Source organism: Balearica regulorum, chromosome 2, assembly GCF_011004875.1.
Source record: "Balearica regulorum gibbericeps isolate bBalReg1 chromosome 2, bBalReg1.pri, whole genome shotgun sequence".
In the NCBI taxonomy this organism is placed as follows: Eukaryota; Metazoa; Chordata; class Aves; order Gruiformes; family Gruidae; genus Balearica; species Balearica regulorum.
In genome coordinates, this window is record NC_046185.1 from 118199679 (window position 1) to 118220689 (window position 21011).

The 21011-nt window shown below is 38.0% G+C and overlaps 1 protein-coding gene across 1 annotated transcript in view; it reads left to right on the top strand.

Moving 5' to 3' along the window:
- SUSD5 (sushi domain containing 5) overlaps positions 1-21011 on the top strand; it is a 43635-nt gene that overhangs the window by 1620 nt on the left and 21004 nt on the right. Inside the window, exons 2-3 of the mRNA XM_075747134.1 lie at positions 6973-7150; positions 20333-20451. Of these exons, the coding sequence (XP_075603249.1) occupies positions 6973-7150; positions 20333-20451 (297 nt within the window). The remainder of the gene's footprint in view (positions 1-6972; positions 7151-20332; positions 20452-21011) is intronic.

A 21011-nucleotide genomic window follows, 5' to 3' on the forward strand; every position in this document is an offset into this window, starting at 1 on the left:
TCTATAGAATTAGTGGCATCTTCTTGGTTCCTAAACAGACATCCTCTAAGAGAGAAAGGGAAAAAAATGTTGGAAATCATTTTAAGGCAGAGTTCGTGACAGATTTTAATTGTCATTCAACAGTTTGTCAAATTTACTTCACACATGGAAAAGCAATTGTAAGAATTAAAGGGCAGAATATCTGAAGTACATTACAGTTTTAGAGCATTATTGTAATACCGTAGTTTCCATTTTTATTTAAATTCCAAGTATCATTATGAAAAATGTGCAAGTCCTCTATTAACATGCTCTTCAGTGTGTTTTCCTAATATTAATATTCAAGCAAACTACTGTAACACTGTCCTATAAACCATCTGGCTTATTATACGTTGATACAGAAGAAAACACTTTATGAGAACTTTAAAATTCACCACTACAGGTAGGCTTACATATTTAAGAAGATTTGAGAATATGAAACAGGATTAATACTTTCTTTTATAACAGCTTCTGGCCTGATCCAGACAGGAAATCACCTTCTCATTTTTGTAAGTTGTAGGTGAAAATACAATTGCATGTCACTTAAGCGCCAAAGGACCGTTCTGGGTGACACATGCGTACGTATGTATTTGTTATTATTAACTAAAAGCAATTGACTCTTTTGCAAACTGCTGAAGGGATTTTGTATTCACCTTGTAAAAACCCAGTGAAATTCAGACTGGCCCCTGTTACAGGCAAACCTCCGAAACTGGTTGCAATATATTTCCCTGAGGAAGACTTGCACTTTATTGTCTCGCACACAAATAATGACAGAGAGCAGGCAATAAAACTGGAGACCGTCGAGTTCTGGTGAAGGTGTAAAGCCTCGAAGCTTAATTGATCTCTTTCGACCAGTATTTACCACAGCACATATTGCTGTAGTGCAGATAAACTCCAGAAAGACCGAAGTCAATGCCGAAATAAAAGATAGCTTTGTTTCGCTTTGCAGTTTTTTCACGACTGAAATGTGCTTGGCTCATAGCTGTTGAGGTCGGGGTTAGACGGACAGAAGACTCCTCAAGGGCTTGTTCCTGCTCTGACGTACCATGGCGTGCCACTACTGTTAGTGCAGTTACTGGAGAATAATACAGGTTATCGTGACGGGTCTCAATTATACCAGTGCAAATGCATGCTTTTTAAAATTTCTTTGCATTTGCGCTGGAATAGGAGAACAAGGATGTGGCTTCATGTATCCTGCACAGGAGTCGCCTCTGCTCTTTTTGACTCCCCCCTTTTTGTCTTTTCACAGCTGTTAAAATATCCGTACGTATGAACCAACATTTTCTGCAGAGTACTTGCTCTGAGACAGATCATCTCAGGAGAGAATGATGCTGATTAATTTACCTTACAAAGACCTCCTGAATTGACTAATTTAGCTTACAAAGACACTCCTGAGTTGAAAAAATGTGCTGTTTGCAAAACTTTACAAATTGTTCCAGAGTGGAGTTGGTCTGTTAGCTAAATTTGGGTTACATGACACTTAAATGTCACTTAAGGACCATGCTGGGTGATACATGCGTACGTATGTATTTGTTATTATTAACTAAAAGTAACTGACTCTTTTGCAAACTGCTGAAGGGATTTTGTATTCACCTTGTAAAAACCCTGTGAAATTCAGAGCTATTGGTCAAGTCAGTCATCTGGTAGTGACCAGAGTGACTGCAGAGGCTGGAGGTGGAAGGACCCTGAAATCAGAAAGCTGGGCACGATTCGGTGAGGATCTGAAATACATACTTCTGACCTAGAACCAGATACATCTGATGTCAAAGGCAGGGAAAAACCCCTACTATATTCTTTCCTTTGGCTTGCTTTGCACCTTTTTTGTAAAGAAAAGAATAAAATTATGGTTTTTCTCCTGTGTTTTCTCTAGACACTTGCATTTGAGTAGCAGGTGTCTAAGCATTTCAGGCTGCCACTTGCAAAACAGCACATATTCTTCTATGTTGCAAAAATAAATGCATAAACAATTCCAACTATTTGATCCCAGATTGTGTACTACAATTAAAATTTAAGGTCACACTGAATTTAGCTGAAGAGGAACTCAAAGGTAACCTCCCAGTTTTGCTATTTTTCAGATGATGTAATATTTTTAAGCAATTTGAATTAAATAAGACATCATTCACTTTAGTTTCTCACAGAAATAAACTCTATATTCATGAACACTAGGCAGAACTGGTAATTACCCCAATCTCTGTCTGTAATTGTACAGTTTTACTAAATCCTCCACCCTTACTGTTACAATCAAGGCCATTGTTACACACAGCCATAGAAATGGAAATTAAATTGCTCTTGAAGTACAGAAGTGACCTTCCCTTCCTGTGCTCTCTTTTACCTCAATTTAAAGTTTTTAACATCTAAGTAAAAATAAATTAGACTCCACATTTGCACATCTTTCCGCACATTTGTTTTTTTGAAACTGATTAGGTTTTATCCTTTGAACTAGTAAGTATCATGTCATGAGATCAGCCCACTGGGCACGCCTTTTAAAGTACTTTCATTTAATATTACTTGTGAGAGACATTTTTATTTCAAAGTATATTTGGCTATGCAGTTTTATGTTTCTTTTTCAAGCATGATGCAAATCCTGCTGAAGACATGCAGAACTTTGAACTCATTTCAGTGGCCTTTGGACCGTGCCCATACGCCTCAGAAGAACTTCTTGTTGTATCTGTTACTGTATTGGAATAAATTAGCCAAACTCTGTCTTCTTGGTAACCAAGAAAATTCTGATAATTCCACTGAGATTCCTGAAAGTACAAAGGAACAGGTTTTGGACTGGTTTTATTTTTGAAGAGTCCCTTTTTTGCACTTCCATATATCTGCTTGTAGATGGCTCTTCAGTCTTGAAAGCATAATAAGGTCCAGTTGTTAGAAGCTGAGTTTAGCAAAATTTGAAACTGGAAATAAGGTGGAGTGAGAGTAATGAACCATTGGAATGGTTTACTATAAAGTGTGCTGTAAATTCTCCATTACTTGGAGTCATTGAGTCATGACTGGATGCCTTTTGAAAAGACATGCTCTAGTTCAACCATGAATTTTTGGACTCGATGGTGGAATTACTGGGGGAAATCTACAGTCTAGTTGTGCAGGAATTAAACAAGGTGATAAAAGTGAATCCTAGAAGCCTTGAGATCTATGCTTGTATGGGTCTGTTTTCAATCAATCAGAATGCATTAGGGTACTCTTAAGTGAAAACTGTAATCAGTTATTGCTTGCTTACCAAGTTTTAGTGCCAAACAATAATAAAAATGATTCTTTTATTAATATATAAAAATATAATCGATATTCTGTAATAATAGTGATCAGATAGTGGTGGAGGCTAGTAATAGAATACAGGCTAGTTATTAAAGAAATACCCTCTTTGGTTTCAAGTGTGAATTTTTCTTCAGAACTATGAATCCACCTGTTAATTAACAGTTGGAAGAATTGTGTCTTACCATTTATGTCTTACTGTTGAAGTTAAAACTTTTTCACTGGTTTCAAAGGGGAACCTGAAGAAACTTACTGTGACAAGGACGTTTTTAATTCTGGACCTGCTAAACTCAAGATGTGCATTAAGCCAATTAAGACTATTTTGCATGGATTTTTAGCTTGATCTTAAAACTAAAGGGATTGGCTTTGTTTAAAAAGGCTTCAGAAAAGTACGTAGAGTTTTGGGAACAGATTTCCACACCACCTGTCTCATCATCACATTGTGGGAAACAAATGTTACGGGGCAGAAATGAAAGGAGAGAGTTGAGGGGGAGTTCAAACATGGTGGCTGGTCAATGGTACCACAACCAAAGGCATAGTACATTCTTCACCCAAAAAAAACCACAAAGACATAATATAGCACAGTTTCGCATTTTAAATTGCCCATTTAAAAGAGAATGAAAGTACATCTCTTGATATTATCACAGAGGGGAAACTGACTTCAACTACTCTACACTGTCATAATGTGCTAGAGAGAGAGGGGATACCATTTGAATTTTTCACAACGCCAATACCAAAATTGACTGTGATATCACCAAGTATGTGAGACAAACCTTATTCAAAAAACTCTTCATTACAACTCACAGTGATAAAAATTTTGCAAATATTTCACCAGGACTCTTTGATTCCAACCTTGAAAATTATACTACTTTTGTGATTAAAAGTGAGAAAATTCAATAAATGAATATCACAAGCATGGTCACCATGCCACTGTAAAATGCAGAATTCAATTTTGGTGTTGTAGTCTTATTTATCTAAGGGGATTTCCTAGTTTGGAATTCTTTTGTATTTTTCCTGTTATCATGCTAGCAGGTCTCCTGTATTTTTTTCCTGTAATTGCCCCTCAGTAATGTGACACAGCTCAGGGTATTGGGGATCCAGCTGTTCCGTTGGTCAAGTATCACATAAGTGAACCTTAACTGGCTATTATATTTTCTAAATAAGAAATCAGGCAAAACAGAGGGCATATCTTAAAAACTGGTCAGATAGCCGTAGAGCTTCCAAAGCTTTGGAGAAGATTCCCAGGTTGGTCTGGGAAGCAGGTCAGCCTTCTTTATCCACTGCTGGCTAACCAGAATTTCCTATAAAGCGGTTAACTGTAATTTTCCCAACCAGTAAGTCCTTCCTAGATTACTCTAAAACCTATTTGGCTACATAATTTGGACATCCTAGATACCTTCTTGAAGGACAAGACTCTGTTTTGAACCAGCATCTTCATAGTTTCTAATAAAGTCAATTTATCTTAAGTTCTATCAAACACATAACAATAGTTAAAGAAAGCTGTCTCAGCCTCAGCCTGGGCTAGCTAAACTTCTTTAAAAATGTAATTGTCACTTATTGGTAAAAAGTCTAAATGATTAACTTAATTTCTTCTAATTATGTCTAGATGGAACTCAGCCTTAATGTTTTGTTTTGTTTTAAATCTTCTAACTAAAATACTAATGGCTGGAAAATAGGGCTTACTGCCACGTCAAACTAACATTTATGATTTTAGTCAGATGCTACACAAACTTGACCTATATGTCTTTGACAGCGCGTCTCAATTCTGACAGCCAAATTGTGAAATGTAGAATGTGCACAAGTTTTTAGCTGGGACAAAGCCTCAGTAAAGCGTTACACTTAATCCCTGCTTACCTTTACTAATGAAAATTGTTACGCAACTTAGGAATTGTTGTTTAAAACCATCGTCCTTCTGCTTATATTATCTCTCTCCTTACCCCACACATACTTCACTACGTCTATTCATGGCTTTGGAAACAACAGCCTGCATTAGAATCATGTGCATTATTTGGGGCATTTTGGAAAGAACCCGGATGTTTTGGTACTCAGGACTGTAGCGATTTGCTTTTTTCACTGCTCTGTGTAAACTCCCCTGTTCTAATTACAATGTGTGGTATTAATTAAAGTTGAGAAGCAAGAGACTATGTAATCTAGTGGTTAGGACGCTGATCTGTGCTTCTGGGTTGCATTCCTTGGTCAGCTGCTGTTAACTGTGTGAGAAAATCACTCTGGGTTCTCTGAGTTCCTGTTCCTTCTCATCACTGCTTATCCCGCTTAGATATAATTTGCTATCTGCCCAAGTCAGGACAACTGCTTACTGTGTGCTTGTATAATTCCCACCAAAGTAGAAATCTTCATCAGGCTAATGTAAACACATTTATTTGAAAGAAACTTTGCAATTTTTCCTGTAAGGACTGTGATTCTTCCAGTGGGTTAAACTGTGCACAGGTGAGAACAGAAAGCTGTCAGGTTCAGACCTACCCTGTATCAGTTCCCTATATTTAGGATTAGATTCAGATTTATCAATTTCTTGAAATAATATGCGGTGGGAGTGGCACTTGGTACAGAATTGGGCTGAATCAGTCTGAAGGATTCCTGATATTGGACAATATATCCTATGAGTGTGAAGATAGCTACATAGTGAATACTCAGTATGTGCTGGAAACTACGCTTTCATATAACCACTACCATTAATCTACTTTTGAAATAAGACATCTTAGGTGTTTCCAAGCATTTACTGAATGAACAGTGCTTAAAAGTTGTCTTTCTGCAACTGCAAGCAACCTAAATCTGTACCTTTAAAATTTAGAAGGTATTCTGAGGGATGTTATCTTCAGAAAGAAGATACTTATGGCAATTTAAATGTCAGCACTGTAAACTGTCTCATTGTTTATTTCTTTTTGTGGAGACATCCAACGAATATGTTTATTCCATAACCCAGTAACTTCTCAAGCTTCATTGCCAAAACCCCAAGTGCCCTGTTCCCAGTTGCCAAAACCTCTAACTTTCACCCTTACAGCTTTCAGTGTTAGATAAATTAAAGTAAAATAAACTGAATTGAAAATAAAAATAACACAAGAATTTGTTATGCTAAATATGTTCTCATGCTCATTCAAAAAAGCTTTCCATTAAGAAAAAAAATCTGTCTGTCCTTCCAGAAAGATATGAAATTAGAGTGGCTTTGCAGCGGCATTTGGGCACAAGTTGCCATAGAATTACATCATTTTGATTTTAGATAATAAGTATAAATCTATTTCTAACATGGAAGACTGGGTTGCAATACTGGCTTTTAGATTTGTGCTTACTTTATAGATGCAGTTGTTATAAATGTAACTGTAAAAAGCTCAGCGCGGTAGGAGATGTTCTGACTTTGACTATATATGTGCATATGAGACAGTGTCGTGCTTTCTCTTTCCAGATCTTAAGCACAGACCTAGAGAGGCAAGAGAAGCTTCTCATGGGCTGAGCATGAATAGAGTCTTGGCCATACTTGCTTTTTTGTTGATGAACAAAACTATAAGAAAAGCTAAGACAAAGGTACTTACAATGTTGACAAAATTACTCATTCCAAGAAGTAGGTTGCTCATTAAAATGAACTTAGTAAAAGCAAGAAGACTTTATTTGGTGATAATTTGCAATATTTTTGTTGAATATGTACTGAGTACAATACCATGATGAGTGACATGTGCTTTCTTGGTGCTGCAGGGAAAGTATTTGCACTTGAGTCCAAGAACAACTCTCAGGGTCTGGATTTAGCCGAAGCTGAGAAAGCTTGTGTTGACCTGAGTGCTCGCTTAGCAACTGCAGAAGAACTGAAAAGGGCTGTTCTGGACTGTTCTTTCGCTGGCTGCACCACGGGATGGCTCGCCAGTGGCTCCACCGGGTAAGGACAATAGCATAACCCTTCCTGAGAAGTATGATTGACAGCTGTCGAGTAAGTTTTCCTCCTTGACTAAGAATATTACTGAAAAATACTGGCCACAATTCAAGCACCGTGACATATAGCTAAATATGCTGCTCTCCCCACAAAATCAGTTTTGTACGGCTGATATTGCAGGGACACAAATATTTATCAGTCTCAGATCATATATTTCACAGATCTGAAGCAAGTTCCTCTTCCTCTTTCCTTCTAAATTATGTCATTGTGGTTCCTTTTCACCTGTCCTGTAGCAGGGTGCTGAGCCCTAAAGGAGCTTGCAAGGCTGAGGACACGGTGCTGGAGTTAGTGTCAGTGCTCCCACTGACTGCTATTCTCTAGTCCGTAAGAAGCTCAGCAAACTGAGCTTCTCATGGAAACCATGTATCTGTCTCAGGTATTCACACATGTCTGAATGGACACTAGGCATGTTCAAATAGGTGTGACTTTAGATGTACTTAGATACGATAACGCACACGTGGTAGAGAGTTTGTTGAGAAAGCTCACCAGGGAACTGACATGGTCACTCAATGTGCTGAATTGTATTATTTGAGGTAGCTCAGGTGACTCGACATGGCACTAGGCTGAGCTTTGCCTCGCATTGCAGATCGTGTTGCAAGATGTACTGCCCTGCCACAGCCTCTCCAGGAAGCATCGTTGCCTCCTCAGAGAACAGTTCAAAGCAGGAACGTAAATGTGTCCCGTGGTGGAAGCTGCTTCCCTTGGTCATAGTTTCAGGACACTAAAGCCAGCCTTCATGAGTACTCCAGAAGTCCCAATGACTTTCATTCATTGAAATTTAAGATTTTAAGAACATATGTCCACATATGTCCAGCTGTATGCCAGAAGCAGCACGGCCATGTCACCATGCCACTAAGCTGTGGCTGATGAGGGCTTCCTTAACTCAAGCTAACGCAGACTCATTCCAGTCTTGCATAGGTCCAGCTATGTGGCACTGCACTGGTCCAAGCACCTACATCCCAGCTCCCCGGTCTCTTCCAAACTGAAAGTCTTCACAGCATGCCTTGGGAACAGGTAGACAGACTTCATATTTGACAAAGACACCAAATCACAGAAAAATCAATTTTAAAAAAAAAACCCAACACCCAAATGGAGGAGCTAAGGGTTGCATGAACGTCTCGTGTCACTCAAGCTGGGACCATAGAGGAATTGCCCAGAAGGAGCATGAGTAGATCCTAAGCCCCTTCTCTCCTGAATCTTTCCTTCAGCATACTTACCAGCCACAGCCTGAGTGTAATATGCATATTCATTCCCTTGAGGTGCTTTACAAAGTTCTCATGAGTTAGAGGGTAATATCTAATCTACTGTCAATGTTCAATGGTGATAAAATTTTGTTTTATCAAGAAACTGTTTCCAAGTTCCCAAACTTTAGTGTATTATTGGATTTTATGACAGTTATCAGTTATTTAAGTAAGCATTGGTGTTTGTGTATTTTTAGCGATAAAGTTTCCAAAGGACAGAAAATTGCTACTATTAATGAAAGGTGACATTTAAACAACTTCAAGCAAAAGCAACTAGTTCCGGTGATCCTTTTTTTTTTTTTTTTTCCCAGGTGAAAAATTGTTTAAAAATTTATTTGTATGTACTTTTGGTCATTTAAAAAAAAAATCCAGAAATCTCTCAGGATATAAGACAGTGATCCAAACCCTAAAAATCTTTTCCCTAAGCCAGTTGCTGACATGTCATGCAGGCTGAAGAGTCAGGAAAGCTATCCATTTCTAAGAAGTGCATGGCAAAGTTGTTGTACAGGTTCTTTTATACAGCCTCTGTAATATGGAAGTAAGGAATGATTATGGGTAGGAGGAGAAACCTTTTTTTTTTTTTATCTAAGCAATACCACTAGTTAGTCCTGAGAGATCCTCAATTAATTACTGCAGAAACTGGAGCTACAACTATTAATAGACCAGTTGAGGACCTATCCCTGAATATCTTCAATATTGAAACTGGATGGAGTGATACTGTTGTACACATCACACCGTGATGATGTGAGACTGTACACATCATCATACCGATGGGAAGGAAAGGAAGATTTTTCATCCCTTCCAACTTTCTGTACCCCATTCCTCCAGTAAACCTGTCCTTAATATGGAAGTCTCTAAACCATTTGTCAGAAAGGACGTTGTGGGGGCACATCAGCATGCCATTGCTGTACAGTCACCACATCTGACCTTCACTGGAGAGCTTTACCAGAGAGAATAGTTCTTCAGAGCTGGAATTTTATACTCTTTTCTCTGGGACTATATTACCCATGGCTGGGCAAGCACCAGAGTGTATGTTACTTGGTTCGCTGAACTGGGTATTTCTGAGTCTGGGGAAAAACAGGAAAAGTATAATGCCTAAAAATGCTATACTGGTTTCACTGATGATAGCTAACGCAGCTCTGGAGAAGGAAATGAGCAGTCAAGTGCAAAATATGCAAATGAGACAAAGTTATTCAAGCTCATGTAGAATATAAAGATTTTCAGAGGGATTTAGGTGAACGGACAAAATGATGACAAATGGAGTTCAATGATAATACATGCAGGAGGAATATGCAATCTGTTTGAAAATATTTTACAGGGTTCTGATTTACCTCTGTCAGCCCAGGGAAGATATGAGGACATCACTATGGACAGCACAAAGAAAAGCTCTATCAAACTGCAGCTGTAGTAAAAGCAAAAGCAAACAAGCAAGCAAAGAAGTTGCTAGAGTGCTTATGGAATGGGATGGAGAATATGAAAAATATATACACACATATAGGTCAGTGTAACAGCCTCTTTTGGAATACTATTACTGTTGCCATATCTTAAGAAAGGTACTAAAAGAGACTCAGAAAGGGCTCAAGAATGATTAAAGGAATGAAAATCTATTAAGAAGGGACTCAAAATATTTTACTAAATTAGTTATTTAATTTTAAAAATATATCTACAGTTATCTAGTCAATATTTTGGGCATTTACTTGATAAATGGAAACATGACAGCAAGGGTAAAGGATAGCTGGTAAGTAGAAAAACCTCTATCCACACTCAGCTGATTTAACATGGAGAGGAGCAAGCAAGCTTCACAGCATGCCCAGAAGGTTACAGAAGTAGGGAAAAATATTTCCAAAATAAAGGACTCTTTGCTGGGCACACCTTGTGTTACTCATCTTGATGGATCTCCACATCTTTGAATGTGATGGCATGAGTAGTGATCTCCCCATGTTTGCCCGGTCCAAAACTGCTCAGGACTTTATAGGGTTGATCTAAACCCTTGGATTCCTCCCAGCAGCTGACTGGCGTCCAGTGGAGATCACAGAGCTTTAGTCTAATATTCTCCCATATCCTCTTGGACTATTTACATCAGAAAGGAGATGAATAGGAGGGAACATGATAAAAGAAGTTCCTAATTTCAGGAAGAACGCAGTTTGGTTTGTTTATTTGGTGCCTGGAAAGTATCCCAATCTTTCCCCTGAGGAAAAATGGATTAGACATTGGCAGTAGAAGTAAACACAAACAAATGATGTGAGTGAAGTCATTATAGTGTTGCAGATTTTCTGACACGCTCCAGTCCTCCTTCCACCACATAGACTTAAAACTGAACAGGAATTTTAGAAGAGATGTAAGGACTTTTTCACCTCTAGATCAATTTTTCAGGTTTTGCACAAGTCAGTGATTTGTTCACTTCTGATAGCTATTTTATGGTTTTAGTGAATAATTACAATCCCATTCCTAGCAACTATATCCATCATTGTTGGCTGTCGTGTCCTTATTATTATTTTTACAGCCAAATCAGGGCCTGGAAACCTGTGGGAGTGTCTCCTGTTATGACCGAGGCACATCACTGAGTCAGCGTGAGCATGTTTATACTGCATGCTCGCTGTGCTATATCTGTTATAGGGGCTAAGAGGAGAATTTGGTCTGAGGAGCTAGCCCAATTTGGGTTACTGTCAAATTTCTGATGACTTGTATGTAAGTACTGATCCATATCTAAGTATGCAAAGATTTTAAGATTATAATGACACATCCTCTGTTGGATCCAATGATCATCATAGAATTATAGAATCATTTTGGTTGGAAAAGACCTTTAAGATCATCAAGTTCAACTGTTAACCTAGCACTGCCAAGTCCACCACTAAAACACGTCGATAAGCACCACATGAGGTTGTGGCCACCCAGCTTACTCTAACGTACTTCTTACTGACCCACTGCAGTGACTGTTGCTTCCTCAGCTGTGCTGGTAGAGATGCTCGTCTCTTGTCTATTTTAAGTCAGAAGTGAACAGGGTGGGCAAAGAGCTACTAGTTAGGGTGTTAAAAAACGTTCTACAGAGAGTGATGCTGGTGGAAGAAGACACCAATCTGCTGGTGGAGATGCTCATGTTGCACTCTCTAACTCACTTCAGTCCCTGAAAACTGGGCTAGCCCAAGAAGCAGGTCTCGACAAATATGATTCACTTCAAATGATGTAGGGTGGAAATTGCTTGAACAAATAGATCCCTGCCAGCAAATCCAAAGAGACAATGAACTGGGTGGTTTTGTGGTTTGAGCAGCCTGGGACAGAACCTCTTTCACAGGCATAAGGGGATGTTTTTTCTTTCCGCTTTCAGTTGTTCAGACCAATGCAATTCAGAGTTCAGGGGTGTTCGCGCAGGCAAGTCACTGGCAGGTCCAAGGGTTTGGGAACTTTTAGAGAAGAGCTGCTGACAAGTAGATAGGGATAAGAGGGTAAGTGGTAACTGCTTCCAGCAGCCCAGAAGTAAACCATGTACAAGTCAGTCCTGACATGTGTAACTTACAATGCATTACGCATTGTTACATTTCAGGAAATAAAATGTTGTTAGGCAGGTTTCATTTGTCAGATGAGCCCTAATAGCTATTTATACTAAAAATGACACTCTTATGACTTATTTGCATGGCAGACAAGTGAGTCAGTAAAACCAGCATGCGATCTGCCAGAGTATAAATGAAAAAAGGTGGCAGAGTCCTCTGAAGGGCTCTCACTACTATCTTTTGAATTTAGATGTCATACTGGAAAACCTTGTGTCAAGTCCTCCAGAGCTGGGCAGCGTGGTCTGTGGGGTCTTATGTTCATTTCTGGGGTTTTTGAAATCTGGAACGTGAACATGGCACATTTTTTCTTATGATCAGCCATGTGCACAGAATATTAGAAAGCAGCTATTTTTTTTGGAAATTGTAAACATCCTCAACAGCTTGTATTAAGATATTCATAGCAAATTTACTCATTTCCATCACTTTCCTAGGACTGAAAAGCTGAAGCTCTCCTATCCCGTTCCTTATTTGTCTACAAAAGAATGAAGCCATATATCCCTTCTATAGGGGCTTTGAAGCTCTGCTTAGATTTTCTATTCTATGATAGACCTCCTGCAGGGTTCTCAACCCGTTCCTTTGCGTGAAATTGCCCTGGGCTGGTTCCTACTCAGTCCCTGGAGGATCTATTTTGGAGGGGATAACTCTGGAGTGAGCAAGCAAAGTCAGCTAGAATAAGCCTTGCTGTGGGAGTCAGAAGACTGGGGTTCTTGGCTGACCACAGACCAGATGTTTGCTGCTAGGAAAATTACTTCATCTCTATTTTTCCTTCTTTTTGTTAGCTCTTCGGGTTTTGCATTGACTCCTATTGAATGCTTCTACAGTGTCAAACACAACAGGGCCCTCACTGCGGATGACACCAGTGGGAAATGTAATAATAAGACTTAGAAATGACATTTCACCAGACTACCTACTTTTTCTGCCTGCTGAATGGGGCTTGCCCAGCACCTGGCAGTAGGGTAATAACAGCGCATTTCTTGGGAAAGAAAAAAGCAATATCCAAGGAATGAAACAAGGGTCAGTCGCTAACCCTTGCTGGTCCTCTCATCTGCATGTGGACCTGTGGGCCCCATGAAATCTGTCCAGATGTACATGCTATAACAGGCCCACCTGCTTATTTGCAAAGAGGCAGTCCTAATGATATGTCAGTTTGGCAAGCTCTCTGTTTTATTTCAAGGCTGTGCTCTGCTGCCTGATGATAATGCATATGAATTTGGTCCCAGACACGTGTATGAGGTAGGTCGATTAACTCCCTTCAAGAGAAAAATCCAGACATAGCTGACAAGACATGGTCCAATTCAAAAATGCTAAAATTGCTTATGAAACTGTCTGAGGAGGTCTTGCAGTCTGAAATGCCTTCATGTCACAAACTCTAGTCCCACAGCCCACAGCTGGCGTCATGCTCCGCTAGAAGATGACTTTGTCTTCTCATTGTTTCTTGTCAATCATCTCAGAAAGTCTCATACAGAGAAAAAAACAAAGTAATTGTGTTTCAGGAACAAGGATTTCTACATGAAGCTCAGTCAAGAGACTTGAATTTAATGTATGGATATGGCCAGTTAACTCAAAGGAATGGTATCATTGAGCAATGTGGACACGAACCACTTTGCATCAGCTTTGGCAGGGATGCGAATCTTTTCTTGGCACAACCTGGGAAGACAGCATGGGCAAAGTATGACAGCCATGGTCTTGTAAAACAGACAGCCCAATAACTGAAGAATTTTTTTAGAGAAAGTACTTTTTCATGAAAAGCATCATACAAAAAAATACACATTTTTGATGTATTTTCTAGGACAAGCACCCAAAACACCATCTGCTAAACTGTATCATCACAGTCCTCAGATGTAGCCATTTGCTTAGCTGTGAGTCACACTTTTAAGTTGTATTTTTACTGGGAGGGGTTTTTAACAAACTTTGAGGGCTTTAGCAAAAATTCGGCAAACTTTGGCACAAATGGTAGGGGTATGCTAGTGAAATTAGTTAATGCCAGAAGGTTAGAACTCATTGTTAAGGCCAAGGAAAATTGCAATATTGGACAGGAATGGTAAGCCTGACTTCAGAGATGGAGCAACAGAAATGGGGTGCAATGTAACAGTATTACATACAGACTAATAGGAATTTCTGCCTTAAGCTAGCAGTTCAGCTGGAAAAGGGAGCGCAGGAGAAAGAGCTGGGTGTAGTCACAGAACGCAAGATGGCAGTGAGCCTGTTGTAAAATAAAATAACTCACATAAAATTTGTGAAAAAAGGAAATGCAGTCTTCCTAAAAGACATCCTGCAGCTCTTCCAGGAGAGAGAGGGCAGGTACAGAAGGGCTTGAACGAGGCACTGGTGAGACACCACCTAAATCAGTGCAATATAATTCTTGGCGTCCAGGCTCAGAAGGGATAAACTCAGACTAGGATCGGTCTAAGAAAGCACCTCTCTTACCAGAGGTGATTAAAGGTGAGCAGTTTGTTTAGCCTAGCAGAATGAAGACAGGAAGGGGATATGCTTACTCTTAGCAAATGCACAAGAGCAACTAATACCTGGATTTTAACTTGCCAGTTAGTTCTAATGAGGTTGATTTTCTAATTTTCAAAAGAACTTCACATATTTTGCCAGTTTGATGGAATCCCTGTAATGTTTTGTCCTATCTGAAAGCCTTTTATCTGAGAATTGATCTTCTTTGTAAATTAATAGAATTCACAAATATTTTTGAATTATTTTTTTAAAACACTTTGGTAACTAATCAAAAACATCTGTTGTGAAAGCCATGGATTAAACTGGAGCCCATAAAATGAAATTGGGTAAAACCAACTTTCTAGTGACACTTGATGTGTCTTTGAGCACCCAACTAGTCCAGGCCAGAAAGCAACATGATTCTCCTCTACGTGCACTAAGAATGCTCAAATTATATGTACATAGCGATATTATAGTAAAATGGCTATATAAAAATCTTTCATACTAGGCTACAGTATGAAAATCTGCATGAATGGGCCATATTTATTTAATGAACAGAGGCCTTACTATTTCAGTAGTCATATGTACAATTTTAAGCACAAAAGGCTGCATTTTGATGTATATTTTTAAGAATCTAAAGGATATTGGTTCTGCCTTGGTAAGACCTCCTTTTGACATTTCCAGTGGCACTATTGCTGTTGGAATGTCTTCATGTCACACTTAGCAGCTGCTTTCTTTGGGTCACATCCAGCCAAAATTAGCCTCTATAGTTCCCAGTCAATGGACTTTCCAAAGCCCACCTGTGCTCCCTCCCCTTCATGACTTTTCAGGGAAATTTTCTTCCCTTTGGTAATCGTGAACATGTCATTTATATTTTATTCCTCATCAGAGCCAGCTTTGTAATTTGCAGTTTCCCAAACTACAGAAGGGAAAGACTAAGAATAAAAATCCTCTAGTTTGGTTTCCAGACTACTGACTTTTTTTTCTCTCACCTAGTTACTGAAACACACATGGTAAAGCTGACCCATGAAAAAAATTAGCACAAGATGTTAAAGATGTATCTTGACTAGGAAAAGTGATGAAGTTTTTAACTTTCTAATTAGGGCAAGGTTTGTTTTATTATGTTATGAACCAGACTTTCACAGTGCCTTAGCTAACACATTGATGATGATGTTCTTCTGAGTTGAATATATTCATATGCAAGTTCATACTACTATGAATAAATGTCATAAGACCATTCTGACTCAGTTCAGTGAATATATTGACTAAGACTACAGAACTTACAATCAGCTGGCAGATAAAGTAACGACTAACAAATATCCCAGTCCCACCTACTGGTTTCTGTGCTGATGGATCACGCTATGTCATATAAACTCAGCTGTTAATTCCATATGTTTTAACTTGGGTTTACTGAAAAATTTTCAAGTTTTACAAAATTGCTATGTAATTATCTTACAAAGTAGAAGTACCAGTGGATACTACTATAAATAAAATTTATAATTTATACATAAATATTTTGTCTTTATTATATATATCTTTATTATACATGAATATACACAATATATAAAATTAGGTATCATTACTATGCCTTGAGTACATCATTATGATATATTTAATAATATATATTACATAATGGCATATTATGGCATATTGTAAAATAAATACTATTCATGCCAGGTTTTCTGCTATTTCCTTCTTTGAACAGAGGAGTTAGAAGAAGTACAAAATATACCAATTACTCATTGATTACATAATAGATTAGAAAAAAATTAACCAGTGCGAGAGTAAGTGGAAGTCTTCTAAGAAGTCTGGTTCATATCTTATTGTACTATATATTAAATTTTCTCTTCATGCATGCACATGATAAATGCAATATCTCAGTCATGGCACAGGAAAACAACAATCAGCGTGGCCAACCTCTGATCTTTCTTTTGGGGTAGGTACAGAGGAAGGACTGTTAATTGTTCTTAGTTGGATGAATCATATCGTACAGCAGAAATTAAGCTGAGGTTCAACATAGTGCAGAGTCTCTGTGGTCTCTTCTTTTCTCACTTGAGAGGAGAAGAGGCATCATGAAGCAGGTTGTCCTTCTAGGCTGGGTGGCAGTGGAGTGAGAAGATTATCAGTAGTTTTTGGCTTGGCTTGGCAAGGAACAAAAGGAGACACCATCAGGCACCCTCCCACTTTCCATCTGAGAGCAGGGGCTGTTGTCAACACCACTAAAGCGTCTCCTTTCCCAACCATATTTTTACCTGACTGATGGAATAAGCAACTTACGTGGTCTATAGTTACTATAGTACTATAGCACGTGTAATTAATTTTTGTGCTGTGATTGTGAGTTCATGGCCGTGTCAGAGTAATTTTCAAGAACGCATGGATGGAACGCATGGAAGCAGATACGTATTAAATATAGGGGATTATTATGGATGGTCTGCAGTCTGAACTCAGTATGTTTCTTCTGAGCATATGTACTTTTATGAGAGATCTCCATAGAGGAAAAATAAAATCACATCTATTTCTTAAATACAAGGTACAAAATCATGCATTACAGTGCTCTAAGCATCAGATTAAAATGTATGCTAAGATGAGTAATGAGCAAGTCTGTTTAAGTTCAATTATTACATGGAAGTAGCAATAAATAGAATTAAACTTCCCTGAATGACTACATTCTTCTAAATGGCGGGGTAGGTGGATGTATCCCTAAAAAAAATGTATAAAGTTTGTGGCATTCTCTCAACCATGATGCATGCCCCAGTGCAGCAATTCAAAATAATAAATAAATTAACTAGGTGACACATTTCCACAACCTCTCAGAGCGAGGTGCTGGAAAGAGTAGGAAAAATGTATGATTTTTTGTTTCTTATTTCAGCATGGCAATACTGCTGCTGAAGAAATATTAAAATATGTTGAATTCTGAACTGATAGCCATTTTTTGGTCCGCAAATGAAAAATGTAACAAAGTTAAAAGCATCAAAACCTACCTTTTAGAACTGAGACAAAAGTGTACCTATGTATTTAATCTATAATTATAGATGCAAACCTAGCATTTTAGGATTTAGGGAAACATACACCCACCCTCAAGAACTCAGAGAAAAGAGACTATTAGTGTATATTTTTAATCACACCTGGAGTCTTACTGACTGCAAAAAGACTATTTCTATCCCAAAGGCATTGCAGGTCTGATCGTTAGACCCACTACTGAGAAATGCTGAACACTCTTGAAGCTCCTTAGAGCAGCGGTAATAACAGCTTACTGAAGATGTTTAGAGCTTGCAGGATTGAGCTCGTGGTAGGAAACTATTGACAGAGAAAGAGGAATGAGAGAGATGAAATAGATTTCTTTTTTTTTCTATTTTTTGCGTGTGTACAAGACATGATCTCTTTCATCTCAGAAGAATTACATTAGAATGTTTGCAGTTTTAATCAGATCAGTTTTTATGTAACAAAAATCCAAATTAAAGTCCTAAGTAGGAGTTTGACCAGGGTCTATCTAGTCTGTTGTAGGAAAAAAAGAATTAGACAGGAAGAGCAATTTTTAAACTTCATGTAGGAAAAAAGTTTAGTGAGAAATACATTTTAAAATATTAATGTCATTTAAAGCCTTTATGCATAATACTAAAACTGTATGCAAGATAGGCCTTTGTAAGTTTGGTCTCATTTGATAGCAGCTAAGAAATGCTCTTAAAATTAATTAACTAATCAATATATTCTATCAACTACAAACTTGTAATTCATTGTACAATACTTGGGGGAAAAAAAGTAAGAAAAATTTGCTCTTCGAATACACAGTCTTACATGTGAGCCAGGTATCCTGTTTTGGAGATGACCTGAATATACAAAGGATGTGTCACCCACACATAACTTTTTAGCCTACTGAAGAAATGATAAAGAAATTACAGTGCTTTGGGCAGAAGCGAAATATATTGGCTAGAAACTGGAATTAGTAATCAGAAAATTCAAGATAAGATTTTTCAAAAGTGGCTTCCATGTATCAGGAATTTTATTCCTTGATTGAGCATAGAAAGGAATGTGGCCTGATTTTCAGAGACCAGAATTTTATGATGGCAATGATCTTCAAAACTGGTTTTTTAAGAGAGTCTGAAGTCTTAAGTACACAGTTACAGGCAAAAGGCACAAATTTTTAAAGACATGTCAGTACGTGTCCACTCAGTGTTGCAAGGCATAGCCGATCCAGGTACTTAGGTGAGTAATTCTTGGAAAGATTAAGGTTGGTAAGTCACTTTTTGAAGGGGGGCATAACTTTTTCATTCACTTAGGCCTTGTAAGACCTGGTGGAACGATATGTGAATGCACACAAAATTTTTCTAAATGATTGTCTGATTTTCCCAGTCATCTGAACTAGTTTTGGTAGATCAAGTCACTTTTGTCTAGGTGCCTGATTATTACTTAGAGGACTCAGACTTTAAATGCATTAAATTCTAAGAGAACTGGATTTTAAAGTTTTATGGAGAATATCGTTCTTCGAGTGACACCCCCAAAAAAAAAATCAAGGGCTGTTTTCCTTACAAAAGAAACAGATTGGATTTGAAATCGTAAAAAGGCTTTCAGTAGAGGATGACATCATGTCATTTTCCAGACCTGAAGTGTGGTAGGAACCATTCTGGTACATATGCGTGACCACCACCATATGGCTTATTTCATGTTGCTTTTGCTTGTTTACATTAAAAGAACATTAAAGTTGCATATTTAACTGCTCAAAAGCTAACACATGCCAGAATGAAGATGGTCTGTACAATCATAATTCAGCCCACTTGTGTAAATCAATTGTTATATAGTATTTAAGTGCATGATCAAATACTGGGTTTCCACTGGATCTTTTCCATGCTCAGTGAATGGGCAGTTAGTCAACATTTATTTTATTCCTCAAATTGAGTGTGGGACTGATGGCAAAATTAGTTCAACCATTGCACAATACAAAATGATAAATTTCCTCCACTGGAATGATTCCTCTGTGGAAAGCATTTTTGTCTCTTGCTTTCGCTAGAGTAGCTGACCATGCAACACTTTTACAAACCTGCTGTCCACAAAATATAAATCCCACACCATTAATATCCAGCTGCAAAAATTTGGGCTGAATTTGCTTTCCCAGCCTTTGTAACCTTCAGTGTAACAGTAAAACCAGTGTTTTGTACAACAAACTGTCTTCTATTTGTTAGTTTTAAGCAGCCAGTAGAGCTGAGAGAAGAGATAATTAGTAATCTCTTCCTTCATGGTCAGCATCTACAGAGTTGTAAAACCAAATACAGATTTATTGCCTTTATTCAGGTCTGTGAAGGGCAACAGGATGGATTAGGTACTGCTTGAGTACCAAGCCGGAAGAAATGGAGTTTACAGAAAAGTGTGGATTTACTGTTAAAAAAAAAAGAAAAAGCAGTTTTTCTTCCAAAAACTCAAGATGAATTTTCTGAGCTTGCCTTTTTTTAGCTTTTAAGCAGTTGAATATCCAGCCTTAATGGTCTTTTAATGTAAAATGCTAATGATTGATAATCTTTCAGACCAAATCTTGAGTTTTCTATTCATTTTTATCCAGGTGCCATTGGTGGGAATCTGTATTGCTGGAATATCAGAGCAGAATGTGGCCTTAAATACGCTGGGACTTGGTCAGATGTTTAGAAGTTTTACAGAATATAAGAAGATCAACATTCATTATTGCTTCCTATGTCTTCAACTGATCTACAGCAAACATTTCTTTAGTTACTTCTAATTCTCCCTTGGCTTTTTTCATAGATCTTCCCACACTAATGTCTTATGTGCCAACTCTTCAACAGTTAAGCTGAGGCTAAAGCCTGAGTACTGTCTTGGAAGATCTCCAAATTTCACCTGCATGTACAACTCCAGAAGATTTCTGATTATTTTTTTCTTCTTCTTCTTTATTTTAGGACAATTATATGCAGAAAGACGGGCAGCAAACAGCAGAGCGTGAAAGCCATTGATGTTAAAATTGAAACCGATCCCTTTGTGAATGACCAATATGATGCTTTTTGTGTAAAGGATGAAGGTCAGCACTAATATACTGTTGAAATAATGCACAGTCATAGCTGTCTTGCAACATTAAAAGTTTTGCCTTCAATTTTTCTACTACTCAGAGGCAAAGAGGGCATTTTATGGAATAAATCTTTATAGTAATCACCCACTAAATGAGCCAACTGCTACAAAGACATTGGTTGCAGGAAATAAATTGCATTATCTTTTGTCTTTGCTGCAGTTTAGCAAGTTCAAACAGCACTACTGATCTGGAAGAACCCATTTTGGTGTTCACAGAATATAGTTTATGGGAAAGAATATATCTGGCACCAATATAACAGATACCTGAAGCATCTCCCATATTCAGCACTGTAACTGAATGTAACTCAGAAAGCTGGCTTCCAACTGCAAAACACCACGCTGTTGCATATCTATCAGTATATATTTGTATGCAAATAACTTTATTGCCTCCATTTGAGTTTTGGTTTGGGGTTTTTTTGGGGGTTTTTTTGGGGTTTTTTTTTTTTTTTTTGTTAACAAGTATAGAACAGCCTGCTAGGGATTTCGATATATCATGGATGATTCTGAAAACCA